Source organism: Numida meleagris, chromosome 4 (genome assembly GCF_002078875.1).
Source record: "Numida meleagris isolate 19003 breed g44 Domestic line chromosome 4, NumMel1.0, whole genome shotgun sequence".
Classification (NCBI taxonomy): Eukaryota; Metazoa; Chordata; class Aves; order Galliformes; family Numididae; genus Numida; species Numida meleagris.
The window spans coordinates 19,513,012-19,535,655 of record NC_034412.1 but is presented as its reverse complement, the minus strand read 5'-3'; the positions used below and the strand labels follow the sequence as shown (position 1 = coordinate 19,535,655).

Sequence of the window (22,644 nt, the reverse complement as noted above, 5' to 3'; positions counted from 1 at the left end):
CATCTTGGCTGCTCAGGTTGACGAAGGCTTCAAGCAGATGTCAGCAGCCTCCTGGGAGCTGTACACAGGAGACGCTCACCCAACACGAGGCACAATCCCAAACTTGGCCCCAAAAAGAGTGGCCATGCTGAAGGACACAGATTCCCAGGGCAAAGGGTGGGCCCCCATCCCTAACCAGCATCACCCCACCACCCAAACGCAACAAGAAACCCATCAAATGATTGCTCCCAGATCTTGTTACGTGTCAGTTCCTGCCCACCAACACTTGAGAAGGGCAGCAGTGGGCTCAGATCTTCCCTTGTGGCCTCCAAGGGACATGGAGTCAAGGAGGTGGTCAAAGGATGGACGCAAGCCACTGGGAATCACAGAATCATAGAATGCTAAGGGTTTGAAGTGATCTTAAAGATCAGCCAGCTCCAATCCCCTGCTACAGACAGGGTCGCCACCCAAGGTCAACCCAAGGTAAGATGATTAGCCGAATATGGCCAACTGGCAGCTGTTAGGACTGGTCTTACTGGGCATCTAGGGAGGGCTGGCTGATCTATGGGTTTGCTGTTCTTCACCAGCATACCACAGCACCTTCAGACCAGCAAGTCTCACTCGCCGTCCCAGCCTTGTCCAGTCCTCCTGCAGCAATGACTGGAGACAGGAGTGTTACGGGGTCTTGCTGCAGACACAGTGTCACATCAGTGCCTAGCAGCACACACACCACCATCAATAGGACAGCCACAGTCATATACATGGTGGGACTACTAAGCCACCTGCTGAAGCTGCACCCACAAAATGCAATGGTGCATTTCAGGATGCTGCTGGCCAACACACACCAGACATTTCTACACCCCTAGACCTGCTAATATCCTAAATTTCCACCCAAAGAAACCTTAGTTTCAAGCATGCCCTCACACCAAGGTCATCAGCATTTGGAGGTCTGCAGAGGTTTCTCCTTCAGTTCCTGTTCTCCAGAAGCCTTACAGCGGGTACTGCACACCTAGCTCAGATGCAGGGGTGCTGCATGGATGCTGTGGGATGTGGACATCCCTCACCCCCTAGTGCAATGCTCTAGCTCTCCTGTAGGAGCCTGAGATTCAAGAGCATTGCACGTGTGCAGACTTACAGTTGTTTCCCAGTTTTTGGAATCCTTCACGTGACAAGAAAGCAGTTTTTCCACAGTGAAAAATGCTGGCAGGCTGGTTGCATTCTCCCACATCCCCCAGCGAGTACTTACTGAGGCAAATGAACAAGCAAGCTTCCACATAGCTTGAGTCTCAGCTTTGGCATCTTCATTTATCCAATGACACACCAGCACAAAAAGGCTGTGGTGGCCATCCCAAATAGCATCCCAGCCAAGCCTGCAACACACGCTGCCACGAGCATTCTGGGGTCAGGGTCCGACTCCTTCCCTCACCAAACCAGCCCTATGACCCTGTGTTTTTTAAACCCTTTTTAAAGATGCCTTTGAACTCCTGCCTCCCAACCCCTCCCGCTCTCAACTCTTCCAGAAGCCATTCAGAAAGCACTACTGAAATGGAGTTGGCTTCTCACGCAAAAACTCTGTTCTCCCCTGCTTCCAAGCAAGGCACAGAACCACATTTGAGGAGAAGAGATGGAAAGGGCAGTGTGTAACGCTAATAGAAAAAAATCCTCCAACGTTATTTGGGAAATATTCACCAGAACTGCAAAAGGAGATGACAAGTAGCGAGTGCTGCTTCCATATTTATAACCTGGCAGCTGCACACCGGCAGCGTGGCTGGGAAACCCAGAAAAACAGCAAAAAAAAATGCCAATTACTACCCAGAAGCAGAGCGGTGGCGTGGCACTCAGGCTGGTGACGGCTGCCTGGCTCTTGCTTGGGAAATAACGAGGAGATGAAAGCTGCTCCGCCAGCGAGCATCGCCCTTTGAAGGCTGCAAATCACTGCGGTGGTGAGGGGGTGCTTGTGTCCTCATCACGCTGCAAGCCACAGCAGAGACTTGTACCGAGTTCTGCAAGCACTGCTGCTGGCTGGAGAGAGGCTGTAGGTTGAACCTGACACACTGCAAGTAGGTTTCCACTCTACTCCTATCATTTTTTCTGTGCACTGGGTCACAGTAGTGTGTGGAATACATGGCAGCCTCTGCTCCAAAGTTGCACTCCCAGCAGGAAGATCACAGCCATGAGCCAAAGGCAATGAGGATAGATTCAGACTTGGGAAGGAGAAGAAAACTCACACGTCCCTAAAAGGACATCAGTGACTGCAGATCAGGGGCACCAGAGTAAAACCCACACCACCTGGAAAGCAGCCTGATAGCCTTCAGTGTGACACCTTGCATGCTACCTTCATCCCCTGAAACAAAAGTGCTTTGTGACAAGACTTTCTGGAGCCCTGCGCTGTTGACATCACTCACAACAGTTAGTTTGGGTATGAACAATACATTAGAAAAGCTCATGAAGCACAAAGCTCCCTGCAAACCAAGGCCAACCTTACCTTTGCAAGCCACGTTGTTTTCTGGCTCATAACCAGCCTTGCAGGTGCAGCGACCTATGGGTACCATCCACTCCCCATCCCCGTTGCAGTACAGCTTGATGGGTACATCCACCTCCTCGGCGTTGGGGATGCAGGTACCCCGTGCTGTCACCAGAGAGGTGCTCTCTGCCCCCGTCATCGTCTCAGGGAAGATAGCGAAGTTCTGCACCACGCTTGGGCACTTCTTGAAGAAGACCCTGACAGAGAGCAGAGACATGCAAGCCCCGTAGTCCTGGAAAGCCAGGTAAAAGCCATTGCGGGTCAGGGGCCCAAAACTTCTCACTTCCGTGTTCACCTTCATCAACCTGCCACCAAAGTCCACCTGGGAGAAGCTCTCGTCAGCAGCAATGGTGTCCACTTTGAGGTAGGGTGCCTCCGTCCAGAAGGCCGACTTCTTGGTGGCAATGACAGAGTCTGTCTCGTAGTAGTAGAGGTTGAAGGTCTCCTTGCAGGAGCCGGGGACATTGGGGAGGCTGCTGCAGTCCCGCACTGTGAAGCGCATCTCGGTGTAGATGCGATGGGCTCCGCGCCGGTTGATGAAGGTGGTGAGGAGCCAGTTGTTCTGGTTTGGCTCGAAGACATTGCACACCTGGTACGTACGGATGGTGTTCAGGTTCTCGTCGTAGCCACTCACTTCTTCCCACTGCACAAAGAAGAAAAGAGAGGTCATGAGAAAGAGAGGGGGACAGTGGAGGTGGCAGTCACCCCACATGCAGCAGGGCTGTCCTGAAAGGAGTGTCCCAAACCAAGATATGGCTAAGACTGGAAGAGGCCTCTGGAGGTCACCTGGTAGCACCTCATGAAAAGATGTAACAAGGGAAAGAAAGACAGATCAGGCAGTTGGAGAAACAAAGGAAACCAATACAAGAGGCTGTGCCTTTGTCAGTGACCAAGTCAGCATGGGAGCTGATGAGCGTGCCTGACCTCAGGCTCCCAGCACAATGGAACTGTTTTCCTTGGCAAAAAAAAAAAGATTCCCAAAGCATATCACAGCAAAGAGAGAGAATATAGATTCATGGTTTGATTTAGAGAAGAGTATTAATATAATCTAGGCTACAATTTCAATTAAGGGACAGCAGCAAACTGTGAATAGTGTATGATGGCATTAGTGTCCTACAGACAGATTTACAACCTCATAATCCATTCATTTTCACTAATCCATGTTTACAGTCTCCTCATAACAGCATTATTCACGTGGCAATCTTTAAGCAGCATGCTGATACCGGGCATAATTTCTGGGGGTGACACAGTGGCAGCACTCATGGGTGAACCAAGCCAACCCTACAATGCTACAGGCTTTGCCCTTTCCCCTTGTACCTCTCCCAGCCCCCCCAGCATCGCTCCAGTGGCAGCAGGATGGGCAGAGCCAGCCCTGACAGGCAGGGGAGCAGGGACAAAAGGCACACACAGTTTATTGCTGCTATCCAAGGGACGCTTGACATCCCAACCAAGGCTGTAGCATCCCTGGGGTCAGGATGGGCAGGAGACAGGTTCCCACATCCTCCCTAGGGCAGAGCCTAGGGATGCTCATTGTGTTCAACCAACAGAAGGATGGAAAGTAAGGTATTAAGCACTCCTTATTTAATTACACACCTGTACTTCTATTGCTATATGCATGTAGGTATTTCACTGCATGCAGAGCTCTTTCATCATTCAGGTTTGTCCAAATTTCATACTGGATGCTTGCAAAGCTGCAAAACCGCTGTACCCAGGGACCACTGGCAGCACAGCTGGCCAGCTGTGGTTTTTGGGAAGAACAGGAACTAGTCTGCTAAGCCAACCAGCGTCGTGCCTGCGGCTCCAGGGTGCCTCTCCATCACTCCCACCACCCACCGCTCCCTCCCTGTCTGCACCCGTCTTTGTCTATCACTTTTTCTGTCAGGGGAATGTGAGTCAGGTTATTTTATGCTTCCATCCCTCAAAGACTGGTATTATATAAAAAAGATGTTTTAAGTGCCTCGGGGTGTTTTGTTCCTCATTACTTCATAAAAGTGACATTAATAGCCAGGAAGAGCACTGCTGAGTGCAATTATGGATGATGTTCCAGGTATGAAAGCTGTTTTGAGCCTGCTAATGTTTCCTAATTACAAGCCTTGTGGTACAGGAGAGGGGAGGCGCGAGCAGGAGGATGGGGAGGAGCAAGTGCTGGATGGGGCAGCAGGGCAGGGAGCAATGCACACGGATCCCACCAGCTCTGGAAGCATGCGGTTGGATGCAGGATAACTTACCCCTGAGGGAGGGTTGGCGGTCCAGCCCAGCTCGGCCGTTGCCGTCCGTGTGTCCATCAGGGTTTCTGGGGAAACACAAGAGGAAGAACACAAAGGAGGATGTTGCACTTTGTGGCATCACCACCTACACGAATCCACAGTGAGATCAGTTCCACATCGAGCTTGGCAGCTGTCATTTGGTAGGATGATTTCAGCCACTGGAATGAAAGAGACCTGCTAGAGTGGTGATCCCGCGCTGGGAGGCTTTCAGTGGCAGGTTTGGTGGGAGATACTGAAAAGCTGTACAACAATATTACCGCTGGCATTTCCTTGCTTTTTTTTCTTGCTCTTGTACAAGGGAAAAAAAAAAAAGAGTAACAACAATAATAGTGAGAGCAACAACATATAGAAACAGATGGGAGAAATCCTCCAGGTTTTATTTATTTGTTTTCAGCAAGCAGACATGCAGATTAATTTGCTCAACTCCTGTGCCTCAAGCAAAGACGGGAAGGAAATGTGCCCAGAATCGGCCCCATCCTTCACTCCACAGCCCAGCACCACAGCAAGCACATCCCCTAGCTTCGTGCTGGTACAAACAACACGTCTCAGTCATGGCTTCTCCCAGCTCCCTCTCTAGCAGCTTGCACCCATTTGTGTCCCAACCACACACCATGCAAATGTTATTTCTCCCCCTGCTGTATGGCCACGCATGTCATTAAGCACTCATTAATCCTTGCTACAGCCCTTCAAACACAGAGGGTGCTTGCTTCAAGAGGATTTTGACACCAGGGTGATGCACAGCTGGGTCCCCTCCCAAAAAGCCAGCCCTGTCAGTTCCTCCCACTGCAACTCCCAAACAGTCTCTGGATGTTGGGAAGAAAGCTGGGAGGAACAGCGCGACGTGGCACACAGCAGCTCCTGAGGCAAGGAGACTTGAAAGGAACACATACATTGAAAAGAGGCACATCCTGTCAGCGTCAAAAAAGCTGCCTCCCTACCAAAAAGCTCTTACTTGTCTTCTCTCAGCGATCTAGGCATGTTTCCAGATGGCACATCTTCCCACTAAGGTTCTCTGTAATGCCATTCTCTGAGGAAGGAGGAGGAGGAATGACGAGAACAACCCCAAACCCTTCACTGAGGCTCAGGGAAAGCTTGGCCTCACCAAAACCCCCAGGCTGACCGCACAACCACCAGGCAGCTGAGACTGGAGGCACCTCTGGGTTCAGCTGGTGCCACCTTATCTCAATCAGAGCTCAGGATGCCCAGAACCATGTCATAGAATCACAGTACAGCTTGGGTTGGAAGCTGCCTTACAGCCCACCCAGTCCCAGCCCCTGCCGTGGGCTGGCTGCCCCCACCAGCTCAGGCTGCCCAGGGCCCCATCCAGCCTGGCCCTGAGCACCTCCAGGAATAGGGCACTCACACTTCTGCAGGCAGCAGTGCCAGTGCCCCACCACTCTCTGAATAAAGAACTTCTTCCTAACATGCACCCTAAATTTCCCCTCCAGAAGCTTTTGAAGATCTCCAAGGAGGAGGCTCCACCATCTCTCTGGATACCTGTGCCTGCGCTGTCAGCCACATGGCACACAAGCGCTGCCTCCAGTCCTGTCAGAATCTTGGTGGCCATCTGTTGGACTCCCTCCAGTAGGTCCAGGTCTCTCCTGTACTGTGGGGCCAGAAGTAGCCTGCTGCAGCTGAACAGGGCCATCTGATGCACCAAGCCCACTGAAACACTGCCTGCTCCTCAGCCAAGTGGGATGCTCCAGGGCTGCCTGGTCCGAGCAGTGTCTTGGGAAGAAGCTAAATGTGTAGGCTCAAAGAGGTGTCAGTGGGCAGAGACATGAGTTTTCATGTCTAGCCAAAGCCCTCGTTAGGGAGAAGCTGAGCTTTGTTGTGGAAAGCAGAGCTCTCTCCAAGTGAAGAATCTTGCGCTGTATACAGTAGATTTTCTTTAATGGACACATTACTTTAAACTAAGCCTCCACCATCTGTTCCAGTCCCTAATTATCAATACAAAAACAAACATCTACTCACAATTACACTCGTAACAAGTAAAGATGCCAGCAATTAGCATGCAGGAACATCCTCACTGCATGGAGCGGGTCCATCTGCAGCAGCACCAGGGTGTCCCCAGCAGGCAGGGACTAAAGTGGTGTCCAAAGTGGGCCTGGAGGAGCATCACTCAAACAACGGGGGAATAAGAAATTTGGGGTGAGAGCAGGGAGCAGGTAGGCTGCAGAGCATGGCAATGCTTGGGGGCTGTCCCTTCCTGCAGCACCTTTCAGGGGTGCTCAGGGATGCAGTTCTGCTCCCAAACAGAGCAGGTAGTAGCTTTCTCTCTGCACCCCTTCCTCTGAGAGCATCAGCACAATCAGCCCAAGGCTGGCACTGGGGATGGTCTGCCCCAAGCTGGTGGCACTACAAAATGGAGCAACATGAATATATACCTAGAAGCTTTACTGCAAAGACCAGCACCAGCTAACACTGATGGAGACAGTGCCACAGCTCCGCCTTCCTGTAGCCACATCACAGCTAACATTGCCTCTCCTGACCTGCTCACGGCTCAGATTAAGCTTCTTAATGCCAGTGCGAAAGGAGTCCTGCAAGTGCCATGGGTATTGCTTGAATTCAGTTCCCTCTGTCCCCCATGCACTGAGACCTGGAGCTCAAACCCACACCAGAAGGTCACCCAGATCATTTTGGGTCACTCCCCACACCCGTGGCAGCCCCTGCTCCTGGCCATGATGCTCCAAGGGTGCAAGAAGTTTCCGCATATCCCATACTTCCCACCAAGCAAAAGCAAAGCAGGAGCAAGCCAGATGTGCAAGCTGCTCTGCACACATCTGGACCTCAACACAGGACTCTCCCATTTCAATGCTGGTGCCAGAGAGGTAAGTAGCAGAAGAGCAGGATCGCCTGCTCCCACTGGAGAAGCACTGCTTCTCTTCACATTCCTTAAGAGCCCCAGATTCTGAAAGAGCCACTTGCAGTATCTATACACTTTCAATCAAAAATATTACAGCAACAACTAATTATGTCCCATCATTCCCATGGCTCTCTGCCTTTAATGGTGCATTTTGCTGCTACAGAATTACAGTGAAACTGCTCTGGAAGTGCATAACGAGCTATCCCCATCAATCTCCCGCAGATTCATTATGAAGGATTATCGCCAGAATAACAAACCAAGTTCAGATCGCAGAGGACGCACTAAACAACAAAAACAAGTCAGCAGGATGCTTCCCTGCCCATCACTGTGAACGGGAACACCGACACCTCATAGCTTTGTGACAAACCTTTCCAAGAGGAGCAGCTTCATGAAGAGTCTCAGCTGTGCCAACACCACCTGTAGATCTATAGTGGTCAAAAAGCAACACTTGGGGATGGAAAGCAGATACATACACAGGTGCTGTGCTACATCATGATGGGCTGCATCAAGCCCTCCTCTGGGACCTCTGGATGAAGCACTTTGATTACAAGAAGCAAACACTATCTGTATCAGGATGCACTACACTGGAATACACTGGTTGATGCAACTAGAAGGGCCCCCAAAAAAATACCTGCCCACATTTTTGGGAATGTATGGGTACATACACACGCAGCCAACCCACAGTATCAGGACACAGAAGTACAGGCAAGGAGCCCTCCATCAGTGCCTAGCACAGACTGGAGAAGCCAGAAAATCAAGAGGCAATGTAAAGGTTCCCCACCATGATCAAGTCCCATTTACCAACATGCATCCAACTTGGACAGTGAGACAGCAGGACATCCCAGCAGCTGCGTATGCAAGCAGGCATTGACTTCGTGACAACGCAAATGCTCTCAGCATCATTTCCCACTCCATAGCAAGGTTTTCCTTGAGAAGAGATCTTTTTCACGTTCTTTAAAGATAGAACAATTGCCCTATGGCAGCTCAACACAGAATAGGAAGGAGCCCCTCTTCAGTGGGATCTGGTGGGTGGCTCACACTGGACCTTGAACTCCACCACCCACCCACCCATCCCATTGCCCCCCTTCTGCCCATGGATCGGTGGGGCAGAAGCAGTGGGGCTGGTAGCGTCGAGGTCCCACATGCACCTTCACATGATTTTCCTGCTCTGAAGGTGCTTGACCCCGTGCAAATGGCCACCTCAGCCACAGCCATACAAACCATTCATCATAATCCCAAGGAGAGATACAGTAAATCAAAGAGACAACCTGCCTGCAAATAGATTGCACAAGGCAGGGAGAGGAAGTGAAGAACACAGAGAAACAGGGAGAGAACTGCAGAGGGAGAGATAAGAGAGAAGGAAGGAAACAGCAGAAAATTACAAAAAAAGGCATGCATCAGGTGAAAAAAGACAAAGGGGACCAAATCAAATACAAAGATAAGAGAAAGAAGATAGTGCTTTCAATACCTTGTTTTCCAAATTATAAACCTATTTTATGAAATTTGGGAACAAGTTTTAATCCACTGAGCTCGCACAAGACATCAAGAGGCCATGGGAGGCCTCAAAACAGCATGTTACAGGCAATTCAATGTGCTCCAGACACAGAGCTCAGATGTTCCCACAAAGATGAAGCAGGTTTCCAATACCACAAAGCTCACAGTTACTCCCAGGCTGCAGATGCACAGAACGTGCACACTAGATGCACAGAATATAGCTCACACCATAGGACCTCATGGAAGTATTTGTAGGTAATCACAGATGTGTTCTGCAACCCAAAAAGCACCACAGGCTGATACAGCGCTTCGGTGAATGCCATGAGCACCAGGATAGATCCAGGCATCTCAAGAGCTCAGCTTTTCCACCACTCTAGCACCAGAGGAGCGATTCAGCACTATAAAATGACAAGGCTATCTTTCAGGAAGACATCTTCCGGAACGATGTCACTATGCATTTAAATTGTCATCTCTGCTTTCTTGAGGCTGAGCTGCCAACAAGCATCACTGAACTCCACCAGACTGCCCCAAAAAAATCACCATATGTCAAGCTTGGCAGCCACTTGTTTCCTTCTCCAGAAGGTGTGGAAGAGGAACTCAGCTGTCCCGGGATGGGCAGGGGCTCCCAAAAGCTGTAGGACTGCCCTAGAAGAAGCACCCACCACTGCGAGATACAGCTCAGTGATGCAGAGGGGCTGGCTTGCAGAATGGATTTTTCTGGGCACAGGTGGTGGAGGCAAAGCTCTCTGGGGGAGGCTTGCAGCAGATGTCCCATGAGAAACACGCCAGCTTCCTGCACAGCTTCGGGGCACATGTGGTCCTGCCTCTGGAGAGCTCTGTGCCAAGGCAGAGCTAAGCCCAAACCTCTTCTCCATCCACACCAGTACCCCCCCAAGAGGATACAGCTGACGGCCAGAAGCCAGAGGGCACCCATCCCGTGCCACACCAGGAGCTGGGTGCAGCAGCCTCATGCACACCATTGGAGTTCCTGGGTGCAGACCAGCTGGCTGGGGCATGCATAGCCCCAAAGCAACTGGTACCCAGCACCCAGCTCACTCATGCCCAAGCAGGAGCACAGCATCCTGCAGGAGACAAGGACGAGCCAAATGTCAGGGAGCCTTCGTGCCAGCTCTCTTGAACCGGCCTCACTGACTGCTCTGCCCAAAGCCTTTGCTGGGCTCTCAGGGGGAAGTGATCAAGCTGCTGCTTTTCACTGGTTTGAGATGATAAATCAGCAACAGGGGCTGCTGCGGTCTGATTAATGGCAGCAAGTAGCTGCAGGCAAAGCACGGTGCACCAGGGACGCAGCACTCGGAACACGCAGCCTGCAGCCTCTCCATCTTCTCCCTGCACAGGGCTGGAGGAGTGCTTTCCAAACCCTTGTGCAGCAATCACAGCACTTTGATCCCAGACTCAACAAGCCTGTCTTTTCTGCTCCCCAAAAGTGACGTACCGGCTTCAGCTGCCCACAGGGTGCTCCAGGCAGTGCGGAGGGGAGCAAGTAAGCTCGCCCAAGCACAGTTTTCTGCACGGGAAGAGCAAACTGACTTCTGTCCATGCTGTAAGAAAACAGGGAACCCCAGAGAGAAGGAAAATAGGAGCAAGGTGGAGATTTCATGCACAAGGGGCATAGGAGCCTAATGGGTCTGGTAGATGCATTCTCCTGAACAACTGGGATTCCCTTGGAAGTGTTATCCTCTAAGTAGACAGCTGAGAAGACAGAACAGCCACAGACATCAACAGCACCCATCATTACATACGTTAGGATAAATTAGAAGGACATGCTGTCCTCACACCTCACTCGCAGGACTGCAGGGTGATTCCCCCAGCACAGCATCCTAGGATGGCACTGCTCCTGCTTCCAAAGACAGCCCCCATGGCCACGAGCACAGGGACACAGCTGCAATCAACTTCACTGAACCAATGTGCCAGATCTGTCCCTGTGCCCCTTCCCCTCCCCGTCTTAATTGGAGGTATTCCATGATCACACTAAGTGGAAGCTCTCAAAAATCAAAACATTTATCCCGCAATTCCCTACGTGCCCTCATGGCCATGGAGATTTGGGATAAGTCACTGTTTTGGGCTGTGCTCTCCAGAAAAGCTTCAAGTGTGCCACCAAAATGTGCATCACTGAGCCCTAAAGGTGCAGTGCCAGCCATGCTGCCAGCAAGCCCTCACTACAAGCGATGTACCTGGCATCACCTGCTCCCATTTACTGGTTCTAACTTTAAAAATATCAAAGGGATTCTGGGGGAGCAACAAACACGATGGGGTGCTCAAATGTCAAAGGAGTGTGGGTCGTTGACTCCAGGCTACCGAGCGACCTCCCTTCACCCATCCAAAACAAGGATGCAGCTAGGACCTCAGCTATCTTGGCAGCAACACCAAACTAACACCAGCTTGAGGTCAGAAGAGGGAGGGAAATCCTGCACCAGCTATTTGCTACTCCTTCCCCCTGCCCACCACACCCGAGGGTGTGAGCAGAGCCTATTTAAAAGCCACATGTCATCAGCTTCTCCCCCCCCCCCCCCCACCTTTCAGATCTGTTCAAAACAGCGCCTGCACTCCATCACCATCCCACATCCTCTCCCAAACATGTTACTATCACTCTGAGCAGTCTCTAGGTACGCGTGTGCAACAGATGCTCTACGGAGTAAATAATCCAACACGTTGGCCAACATTTCCAGATGACTGTCAGCACTACACTGCCTTGTGCTGTGCTGTGGGGACAGGAGGTGTATTAACAGCCCCTGGGGGGACACAGGGCCTGGGTAGAGGGCAAAATGCTCACCTACCATCTCTGCAGTTATAGGGGCTTGCAGGAAAGCAAGCTATGGGAAAGGGCTGGCTCCATGATCAGCGATGGGCATGGCCAGTGCTCACTCGTCCCTCTGTAAGAGCAGCACAGGGGCAGAGCAGAGGGTGCATTCATCTCGGGTGGACACACACTTAAATGGAAAAACAGCCTGAATGAGACATCAGCACATTGCAATCAAAGCCACATATATTCCAAGAGGAAGGAGAGAGACTTCAAATGCAAGGCTTATGCAATGCTGCTAGTACCAGGCATTGCGCTGCTGGCCTGGGGAGATGAGGAGGACACCAAAGGAGGCACACTTGGCTCCCAGCTGGCCACACACACTCCTGCACCCAGCCCAGCTGCCTGCACAAGCACAAGCTGGGAAAACGATGGAGCAGAGCAGGCAGGAGGAGAGCCATCTGCGTGCCGGGAGCCAGGCCAAGGCGTGCTGGGGACGGGTATTTCTCTCCCCCCCTCCCATTTTCTTTGCTAGGACACTCCCCTTTCCCCCTGCACAGCCATCACCAGTGGCCAACTGCTGGCCCCAACATTTCTGCAGGAAACAATGTGATTGCAAAGCGGAGCTTCTGCACACAGCATTTCCAAGCCAGCACCAGAGGGGCAGGAAAACCCAAATCCTCCCAAACCGATGTCCCCTGGGGACCTTGCAGCCCATCCCACTGCAACTGCAGGGAACCAAGAGGATGCTGCGATGGGGACAGCCGCAAGGAAATGTGCAGGTGCTGCTTCCACAGGGCTTCCCTATATGGGGGAGGAGGAAGCAGCCTCCACTCCAGTCACAGGGACACTGCCACCACTTGGGTTGAAATCCCACCAGGTCCTGGCAAGGGGACTAGCATGGTATGGCTGTTTTACGCAATGCTGCCTCCACTCATTTTTAAAGCAGTGTCAGCTGATGATAAATTTCTCCATAAGCTCATCTCCATACCACCTCTCCTGCTGATGACACTGACCCATCCTCCCTGATTGTGGTTTCCTTGCTGAAATAAATCACCGTAAGTGCACATTGTGCTCTGGGCCTCATTACTGTTCATCACCGTCTGCACGACGGAGCTGTCACATCCTCATAGATGCTGTCACCTGGGCAACCCTGCAGAGGCCTGGGTGGGACAGAGGGTGGGCAGATGTGCCCATGGCAGCCCCATGCAACCTCAAAGCTCCCCAGAGAACCGAGGCCATGAGGGCTATCAATGGGGGAAACCTCCTCCAGGAGGGTGGCAGAACCTCTCTCCACCTCTATTTAAGGCAGATGGCACAAACATCAAAGGGAGGATGAAGGAAGAGCTGGGCACAAAGGCAGTGGGATTCCTCCCAAGCCTTTGCCAACTACACACCCTACTCCAGCTCCATGCACGCTAGCGCACAAACCCCACTGGGTCACCCTGGATAAATCCAGAGCAACAGTGCAACTGCGCTTCCAACAGTAAATGAAAAGCTCTGTGCCAAACCTCCATGAAGACTGCTCGAGCGATAACAATGCAGAGGCATTGTTTGCCTGTCACATTGCTTTCAAAAGGCAAACACTCAAAAAGCAAGAGGGAGCAATTAAAGCTGCTGCTAATCTTGTAGTGTCCGCATCAAAAAGCAGCCCGTGGCTCTGACAGAGCCTGCAGCAGCACCAGCAGCTCCCCACTAGGACCCATAGGCAGGAGATGCTCAGAAGGACCCAGCAATGGCAGAGACCCCCACCAGAGTGAACCACGACTGCATCCCCACGCCTCATCCTTGCCCCTGAGGAGCAGAAACACAGCTCTTTCCGATACTTTGGGTGTGTCAAGGTGGAGATTTCCAAGAGCACACCCACGAGCATGGGTCAAGGAGAGGACGTGCTCCATAGGCTGACCATACAAGCTCTTCTCACTATCTGATCTGCCTATAAAAAAATCTCCATTCGCCACCAGTTTGGAAGAACCACTATTTCCAACCCAACAGCTCAGCCCTCAAGGCAGACCTGCCATGGGGTCACCATGCAGATGGGTCCCATGGCACCAGGAGCCCCAGCGAGCTCCTGCCCCACACCCTGCACCCCAAAGAGCCCTGCAATCCCCCAAACAGAGGACACAGCACTCACACGTGCAGGCACAGGCTGGGGGGCACCGCATTGCAGAAATAACACAGGCACGCAAACAAAGGAGCACAAGCCATTAATCTGGGCGAACCAAAGGAAATGAAATCATTATGTCTGCAGCTACAGCATCCAGAAGAACAAATTTCCTGCCTGGATAATAAATGGATTCTTTTGTTTCACGTTGGCCCCGGCCACGTGACTGTCTTGGCCTATTCCTCATCCAAAACATCTTGCTGTATAAATACCCAGACGGGCTTGGGTTTCAGCTGCTAAAAATATGTTTTAATTATAATAATATATAATAATAATAATAACAACACACAAAGCTACACGCTCCCCAGCCCCTTTCCTCTTGAACAACTCCTGAAGGCTTTCCAGAGCACAGTCAAGGAAACAAAAAGACCAAAGTTACTAATTACAGACAAAATCGCTAAGAAAAGGCCAAGGCAGTCGAGCAACAGCCCCAGGTTGCTGCTGCAATAAAAAACCCTTGTCAGAGGGAGCACTGAGGCACACATACCATCCTGGAAACCTTGTGGGCATCGCATGGTGCAAGACCAAAGCCCCACAGGTGCTGGGGAATTTGCATGAGCAACAGGCAGGGCATGCAGACCCATCCTGCACATTGCGAGCGGCTTGCTGGTGCCACACCAGGGCTGGCATTTCACCTAGTTTCCACCCAAACCGATCAGAAAGGTGAATTCTGATCCCCCTACTGGCCGCAGAAAGGGCCCTGGGCAACTCCCAGGATTTCAGCTGCTAAGAGAGTTGTGTGCATGATTAGCTTCAGCCATCCCTTTAACCTGCAGTTCCCCAGGGCACTCGATTGTGCCTAACTTCGCTTTTGCTTTTGATTTCATCTTCCTTTCACTCGTCTTCTCAAGTTTACAAAAGCGCAGCAAACATCAAAACAAGCTGCAAAACAGAAGTGTTTGGAATCCAGACATGAGAACACCTCATTGCAAACAGCCTGAATCACATGGATGTTAGGAGAGCCCTATGTGTGGAGGCAAGCCGGGAGCTCCAAGCCACCACTCACTCCAGGCAGAAGTTTCAACCAAGCACCACTCCAGGAGCATGGTGCCCAGGAGAGGACCAACCCCTTAGTCCCCAGCAGGCCCCCATCAGTGCTCACAATGGCCTTCTCCTCTGACTGCAGATGCTCTACCAGGAAGGAGGTACACCAACAACTGCAGGACAGAACCCTTACTTTGAAAGATTGTAAGCTTGCTCCATGCATCACACTAGAAGCAGCCCAATTTCTTCTCCCTTTGTGGGTCAACTTTAATTTCAATCATATTTGGGATGCTGTGGAAAAAGTCTAAGCATTACTGCTGTCTCATTTCAATTGCTTATCATCGCTGCTTAAAGGAGGGAGAAAATAAGAGAGGTCATTGGAAACTAAATATTTACACACCCACATACATTAATCCCAGAAGATCCAAGGGTGGGAAGCTTATTTTGAAAAACATCCCTAATTACCTTCCCAACTTAAAGGGAATAATCTGGCGATTAGCTAGAACATTTGACATCAGCAATCTCATATCTCCTACTGAGGAATAACTGCAGCCAGATCCCCTTTCCCATGGAGGAGTCCAGGCACTCACTCCCCAGCAGGACAATGTCCACTGGGGATGTGGACACCAAACAGGCACTAACAGGGTTGCCGGTCCCTGGGCTGCATCCCAAGGAAACTTCCTTGATGGAAGACTGAAGACTTTGGGATAGGTGGAAGTCTGACTGCAAGACTCATTTAGGAAGGCAAAAATCACACTCACCCTGCCGAAGCAAACTATTAAAAACAGAGGTATCTCAGGTAATAAAGATCAAGACATGAGAACCAGCCTGGGAATTCAAGTTTACAACTTCTATCAACTTCATATGCTGTAAAACTTCACCTAGTTTATAAGTTCCTCACCAACTTCATAAAAGATGTTTTATTATTATTGTTTTCTGACTCTCTTGCCTTCATAAGATGTCTCTCCTCATCTGTGTGGGTGTTGCATTATAAACATTTGCACTTCAATTCATTCAAGACTTATGGAAGCTTTCAAGGTAACCTATTATGAATACTTAAAGCATTTCAAAGGCATCACAGACTCTACTGAACACTTTAAGACTTTAAATAAATAAATAAAAACATGTCTTTGCAGCAAACTACCTCCAAAATCCACCAGGCTGTAGATTCAAGCTACCTTTGGAAGCAACCAAGACAGCCTGGTAGAGCAGGTCCCCGTTACATTTGATGTGCGGTCATCGGAGATGCTGGTATGGGAAGGGACTTCTCCCTGCCACTACCAGACCTCTAATTAAAAAAAGAATTTTAAAAGAAAAAAAAACATTAAAGTTATCTTGCTCTTTTCACGCTTCACAGCAACATCACTGCTTGCATCATCCCTACATGCTTCAGGATGAAAGCTCTGGTCATGCTTTGTGGACTGCTCACCACCAGCACCCTGAGCACACCCATCCCAGTTTTGGGGCTGCTGGTGCAGCATCATGAGGTGGCACATGAACACCCCCATCCTCAGGGGATGCCTGCACTCCATCACACAGTATCTCTGTGCCCAAAAACAGACAGGCTCACTGTGTCACAGAAGTTGCTCCCTACCAGGATGCACCAAAGCCCCGCAACCTGCGTGCTGCTTTGATGCGAGATCAAGGACGCATCCCTTGGGGATGCGAGACACTTGGAGAAAGCTGCTTTGACAAGCAGCCAGATGTAAAAGCACAAATTTCCCATTCCTGTTAGGAGGCACAGGAGCCAGCCAGCCCTGTGCACAGAGCCCAGCCCTGGCACGCTGCTCCTCCAGACTGGGCAGGGCTTACAAAGGCAGAGCAGGAGGGTGCCCACAGCAGCAGCCTCCTCAAAGGAGCCCTCTTCCTCCAGCCTCCATTGAAGACTACTGAAGTTAATGAGCATCTTTTTGTAGCCTCCAGCAGGCTAGAGAGCCGGCCTTTCAGTGCAGCAGCCTCCCACCTCGGTAATAACCCAAGTGTGGTGTAGGGAGGAATAATAAAAGCCAATTTTTAGACAGTGATAGAATACAACTAGCTCGTGACCTTGCAGATCCCACCAGCAAGCGCCTACCATGGCCAGGGCCTGCATCTCCAGGCTAGTAGGAGCAGACAATCCACTCCTGGACACAGAAGAAGGTTGTGCCAACCACATGGCACAGCAAGAGCCAGCTCACTGCACACCACAGCTCTTCCACCAAAAGCCTGAGGAGTTCATTAGAGTTAGATCTGCACCAGCAACTTCATTGCAACTGTGAAGGCTCAGACAGCAAAAGCCACACATCACACAGAATCACCTAGCTCAAAAAGGACTTTTGGGATCACCAAGGCCACTACCAACCAGACCTACCGAATCCCATCACCAAACCATGTGCACACACCCCTTAGATACCTCAAGGCATGGGGACTCCACCACCTCCCTGGGCAGCCTGTTCCAATGCCTAATCACGCCTTCCATGAAGGAATTCATCCTAATATCCAACCTAAACCTCCCCAGTGAGCTTATCCACCTGCACAAAGCTTATGGGCAGCTTCACCACAGGCACGCAGGGTTTTGCTCAGGGGATGGTAAGGCTCTGGGGCCTTAGGCTCCTCCGCAGCCCATGACTTCCAGCATTGAAAGGAGGATGTGAAGACTCTCACTGCTTCAAAAATAATTAATAGAGAGGCAGAGCAGCCACACAGCCATGGTCAGTGCTCTGCTGAGCTGCTGCACAGAGGTCTTTTCCTGCTTGAAAACACTGTATAAAGTACTTATAACAACACAGCCAGCTGTTCTGGTAATCTTGAAAAGCTAAGTTTTGTTCATTTCAAACACATTTGTTTCAAATTAAAAGAACAGCTGAAGCCTCAAGGAGCTCTCTGGAAATATCCCATTGCTCCTCTGTCCGCATGCCTAATTTCCATCACATCCTCCCATTTCAGAAGATTTACAAAATTGAAGTCATTGCTTCAAGTTCACCTGATCTCTGTCTCCTAAAGATACTCCTGTGTTAGACAGCAAATCCAGGTGGATTCAGGTAATCTCCTGGATTGGAGAGCCCAGGTCTTGTGAGGCCAATGGGATCACAAGCCCATGTCCACAGTGGATGCCTCTAGGCCACCGGGGCTGAAGTCCCTTCTCGCACAGAGGGAGGACTTCCCAAGCATTCAGCTTTTCCGGAAGGTTCAGCCTCTCACCTGACCCAAGATACAGATAGCAGTTCCAGTTGGAAACTTAAAAAGGAAATATAAAATACCCAGCAGCCTCCCATGGCTAAAGACCTTGCATTCAATCCCTTTCCCTGCACACCTCAAATGGAGCATTCCCTTTTCAACCTTTCTTTCCCTGGGTTCCTCATTTTCCAGGGGAAGACAATTCACACCCAGCAAGCTCCTCCATGGTAATTGGACGTCTTTTAAGCCAAAAGCAACTATCCCCAAATTAGCAGGACCTTCACAAGGATGGCAATAAGTCAGTGCGGCCCCAGTGGCTAGGGTTCGTGGAGGCTTCCAGTCAAAGCCCAGCAGCTGACTGCAGAAAAAAAATAATGAAAAAAACAAAAGAAAACCCCTGTAAAACATCAGTCCCTGAGAGAAGCAGATGGTTCAGCACCAGCAGGAAGGGGCTAACCCAATATATGTTTCTGGCAGAGGGGCACGGCCCATAGGTAAAGGCCCAAGCACCGAGGAGACACTGTGGGGCTCTACATGGATGTTCCTCACAGGCAGAGGGAAATCAAAATAGAGCTGGGCATGGACACCAAAACCTCAAAACAAAGCAAGGAAGAGTCGGTGGGGTCTGAGTAACCAAAACCTGAGCGTCTGGGATGTCAACGGTGTGGCTGAGAGAAGAGCAGGATTCCATATTCTGGAAAAAAGCCTACACAATTGGTGACAAAGCCCCTGCTCGCACGCGAGGAAATGTCCTAAAAACAAGGATTTCCACAGCCTCTTGCCTGTTCCCAGCAACCACTTTACCTTGCTGCAACATAAATTATAGCTTAATCAGCTCTGAATGCCGGCGATGCTGCCTGGATGCCTCCCCAGATATTAAATGCTTTTCTCACTGCGCTAACAAGCACATACCTGAGGCCTTCTGAGCCCTTAATTACTCAGCATAGTTATTTCCAAATCAAAATGTATAAGTAAATAAATAAAAAACCTTAATACTTAGGTGCATTTCCCACCCCCACCCCCCTAGTTTGCAAAGCCCTTGAAAGGAATCCACCTGCTTATTAAAGAATACAAGCAAATTACAACTGTTATCCAAAACCACTCCCCTGGATGGACAGAGCTTGCTGTTGTCTCCCACTTGCCCCAAACGGACATGGAGATGTCAGAGGTAGCATCCCTGCAAACAGTAACCCTAAATCCAGTTCTTTCCCTTTGGGCTGTGGTCTAAACCAGCAGCCTCAGACCATGGTCATAGAACCACCAAGGTCAGAAAAGACCTTCAAGATCACCAAGTCCAACCATGAACCAGACCTCCTGAGTCTCATCACTCAACCATGCCTCAGCACCACACCTGCACACCACAAATTCCTCCAGGGATGGGGACTCCATCAATTCTCTGGTCAGTCCATCTCAAATGCTTGGCTACCCTCTCCATGGAGAAATTCTCCCAACATCCAATCCAAGCCTCTCCTGGTCCCCTTTTGAACCACCATCTCCTCTGATCCAGAGCAACTTGTTACAGACAGACCGCAGTCACAGCAATTAGGTCACACCAGGCTGTGGGCTTAGTGGGCAAAACTACAATTATTTAGAAGCATCAAGATTAACTATCAAAGAGTCTTAATAGAGCTGAGCTAATTAACTAATTTTGACTGAGTATCTGATTAGTTAAAAAATAAAAAATAAAAAAATCAATGATCACAGACAACAGCTTTTTTTTTTTAATGGGTTGTTTTCTCACAGTAGCTCTCAGTTGCACAAAAGGAAACCAACGATCTCCTCTAACCAAATATTATCGTAATTAAATATTCAACAGGGAGGCTCTTCAATTATTCATAGGAGGGACGATGCTTGCTGGTGGTCTCCCTCTGGACCTGGCTTGGGGATGCTTGGCAGGGGAGGGGTGTACAGCTCTGCAGCTGCTGCCCATGCGGGACCCAGCACCCAGGAGCTGGATACCCAGTGGGAGAGCAGGAACTCACACAGTGCCAGGCTGACAGTCAGAAGGGGGACAGGTGGCCAGGTTCCGTGCTGCATTGTGAGGCGATGTTACTCCCCTAGCAGACAGCCAGGAGGGAAATTACATAGGAAATTACAAATTAGCTTTTTCAGCAAAGAGTACGGGGACTCTTCGATTCACTACAGCGAAACTGCAGAATCTTTCAGACCATTTATCAAAGCTCTACAGGTCCCAATGTCCAGCAAAATGAAACAGTAATAAATATTGAGCAGAATGAGTTAATCTCTGCTGAACACACTTTAATAACTCAAAAGTTATGAGAAATAAATAGACAAAGCACTGGGTCTTTGGCTCTCACAAACACACATCCCTTTTTTCTCACCATTTCTCATTCCACCGACTCACTGGAAGATGCACAGTGACAAAAGACGCCCCAGCAGTGAGCCGTGGCCGGGAGCCACCAGCTCTCACAGCACAAGTGACTTGCAGCAGCCTCGCCGCACCGGCTCCGGGTTTCCTGCAGCCCAGGACGTGCCGCTCCACACCGCTGCCGGAGAACAGCCGGGCTCCACAACTCACCCTACACGAGCATTCATGCATGCCAAGCTCAACGGCTCAAGTGTTTGCAGAAAGCAAGCAAGGTCGAATGGAAATGTACTTTCAGATCCTAATGAATATTTGGGGGAAAGCATTCCCCTGCCCCCTCCCAGCTATTTACTCAGCCCTGCGATTAAGCGACTGCTGTGCCACCGTGTTTAGAAGGAGCAGAGCGCTGCAGCATCCTCCAGAGGCATCCCGTGCGCCTGGGCTCCTGCCTTCAGCTGGGCAACAACTGCGGAGAGAACGAAGCCAAAGTGTAGCCCGCACCCTGTGCCTGCCTTCCGACAGCTCCTCCAGGGCTCCTCTCTGCATTAGCTGCTCCAAGAGCATCTCACAGAAGTACTGGTGATGGCAGCCAGCTCACAGGCTTTCCCTCTCCAGCGATGCTTTTCTGATCTCTACATCACTACCGGCGCTTGTTTTCTTCTCTCACAGCCCACCAGAGCCCCGTAAGTTATTCAACTTTCAGCAGGCTGTGCTGCATTCAGGAAAATTGAAATTCAAAGCCTTGATAAAGGCAGGGCAAAAAAAAGAAAAGAAAACAAATGAAGACCTTCACCTTCAGGAGGAGAAACAAGATGGAATTCAGCCGCAGCTGCGGTGCCAGAGAGATGGGTTTGCTGCGGGAAGCAGCAGAGGACCGCCCAGGAATGCCGAAACTTCATCCTCCCTTCGCCTACGTCCCCGAGCCTTGAAGCACGCGGGAAACAGGAAGGCGACTGAGACAAGGAATAATGAGTCAGTGATACCAGCAATTAGTCAAAAAAAAGCAGCGCAGGCATCTGCGGGTGAGGGCCCGTTCCCATGACTTAACAAAATGCTCTCCCTCCAGGCTGGTGGATCTGGGCGCGCTCCTTGTGCCGGCGCCCAGGTTCTTCTTCCCCTTGGGTTTTCTTTTCCAGATTGCGCAAATTGAAAAACAGAAAAAGTACAAAAGGAAAGGGATGGATTTTGGTAGCACAGAAAGCCCGGGACCCGCAACACCTCTGGAAATACATCCCCGGTTCAGCCCCGGGCACGGCAGCAGGAACAGCCCCGCGGAGGCGGCGGGGGGAACACTTGCCCCACGCACCGCAGCATCGGGCAGAAGCGGTGGAAAGCGAATGACGAGAGCAGCAAACGCGCGACCCGAGCCAAAGAAAGGGAGAGGTCAATCGGAGATGCAGGGGCTACGGGGACGGCTCCGGGGCATCACCCCGCTCCCAAACCCGGTGCCACCCGGGCGCGCAAGCAAACCTACGCCAGCTGCCGGCTCGCTCTGCCGGGCGAAGCAGCAGCTGCACGCAGGGGCTCTCCGTGACCCGCGGGCACCTCGGCACTCCCTGTACCTGAGATGCGCGCAGCTCGCCCAGCACAGCCGTCGCCGCGCGTTGAGCGCGGTCAGTCCGGGTCCAGGCGGCACGCGAGCGGCCGCGGGGCGCGCTGCTCCAGCCCGCAGCGATGCAAACCGAGAGCATCACCCGGCGGGAGAGAAAACGGCACAGCGCGACGGTCTCCGGGCCGACGTGCAAAGCTCCGGGAAGGGCCGACGTTTGCCACCCGAGTAACAAAGAGTTCGGGGTGCGGGAGGCCCGGGGCGCACCCGCGGTGCTCAACAGGTGGGAAGGGGGAACGGCCGGGGCTCCCCGCGCACCGCACCGCCGCAGCCCCGCAGCACGGCGCGGGCCGCTTCTCCTCCCCGAAACGCAACGCACCGGGCGCGGCACGGAGCCTCTCCGTGGGACCCGCGGTTCCGGGGGGATCTCGCAGCAGCACAGCTCCGCCGCCCCCCACCCCGGTCCATCCTGGGGCCGCCTCCCGCCCCCGACCGCTCGCCCCACGCCTCACCTTCCACGGCGGCCGCGGCGGCGGCCAGGCAGAGCAGCACCACCAGATCCGCAGCCATCGCCGCC

General features: G+C 51.4%; 1 protein-coding gene across 2 annotated transcripts in view; it reads right to left on the bottom strand.

Moving 5' to 3' along the window:
• EPHB1 (EPH receptor B1) overlaps positions 1-22,065 on the bottom strand; it is a 43,457-nt gene extending 21,392 nt beyond the window's left edge. Inside the window, exons 1-3 of one of the 2 annotated variants that reach the window (XM_021394352.1) lie at positions 21,312-22,065; positions 4,732-4,796; positions 2,465-3,146 (exon numbers count right to left, since the gene is read on the bottom strand). In XM_021394352.1, coding sequence (XP_021250027.1) covers positions 2,465-3,146; positions 4,732-4,796; positions 21,312-21,417 — 853 coding nt within the window. In that variant the 5' untranslated portion in view covers positions 21,418-22,065. The remainder of the gene's footprint in view (positions 1-2,464; positions 3,147-4,731; positions 4,797-21,311) is intronic. The other variant, XM_021394351.1, reaches the window with a different exon arrangement.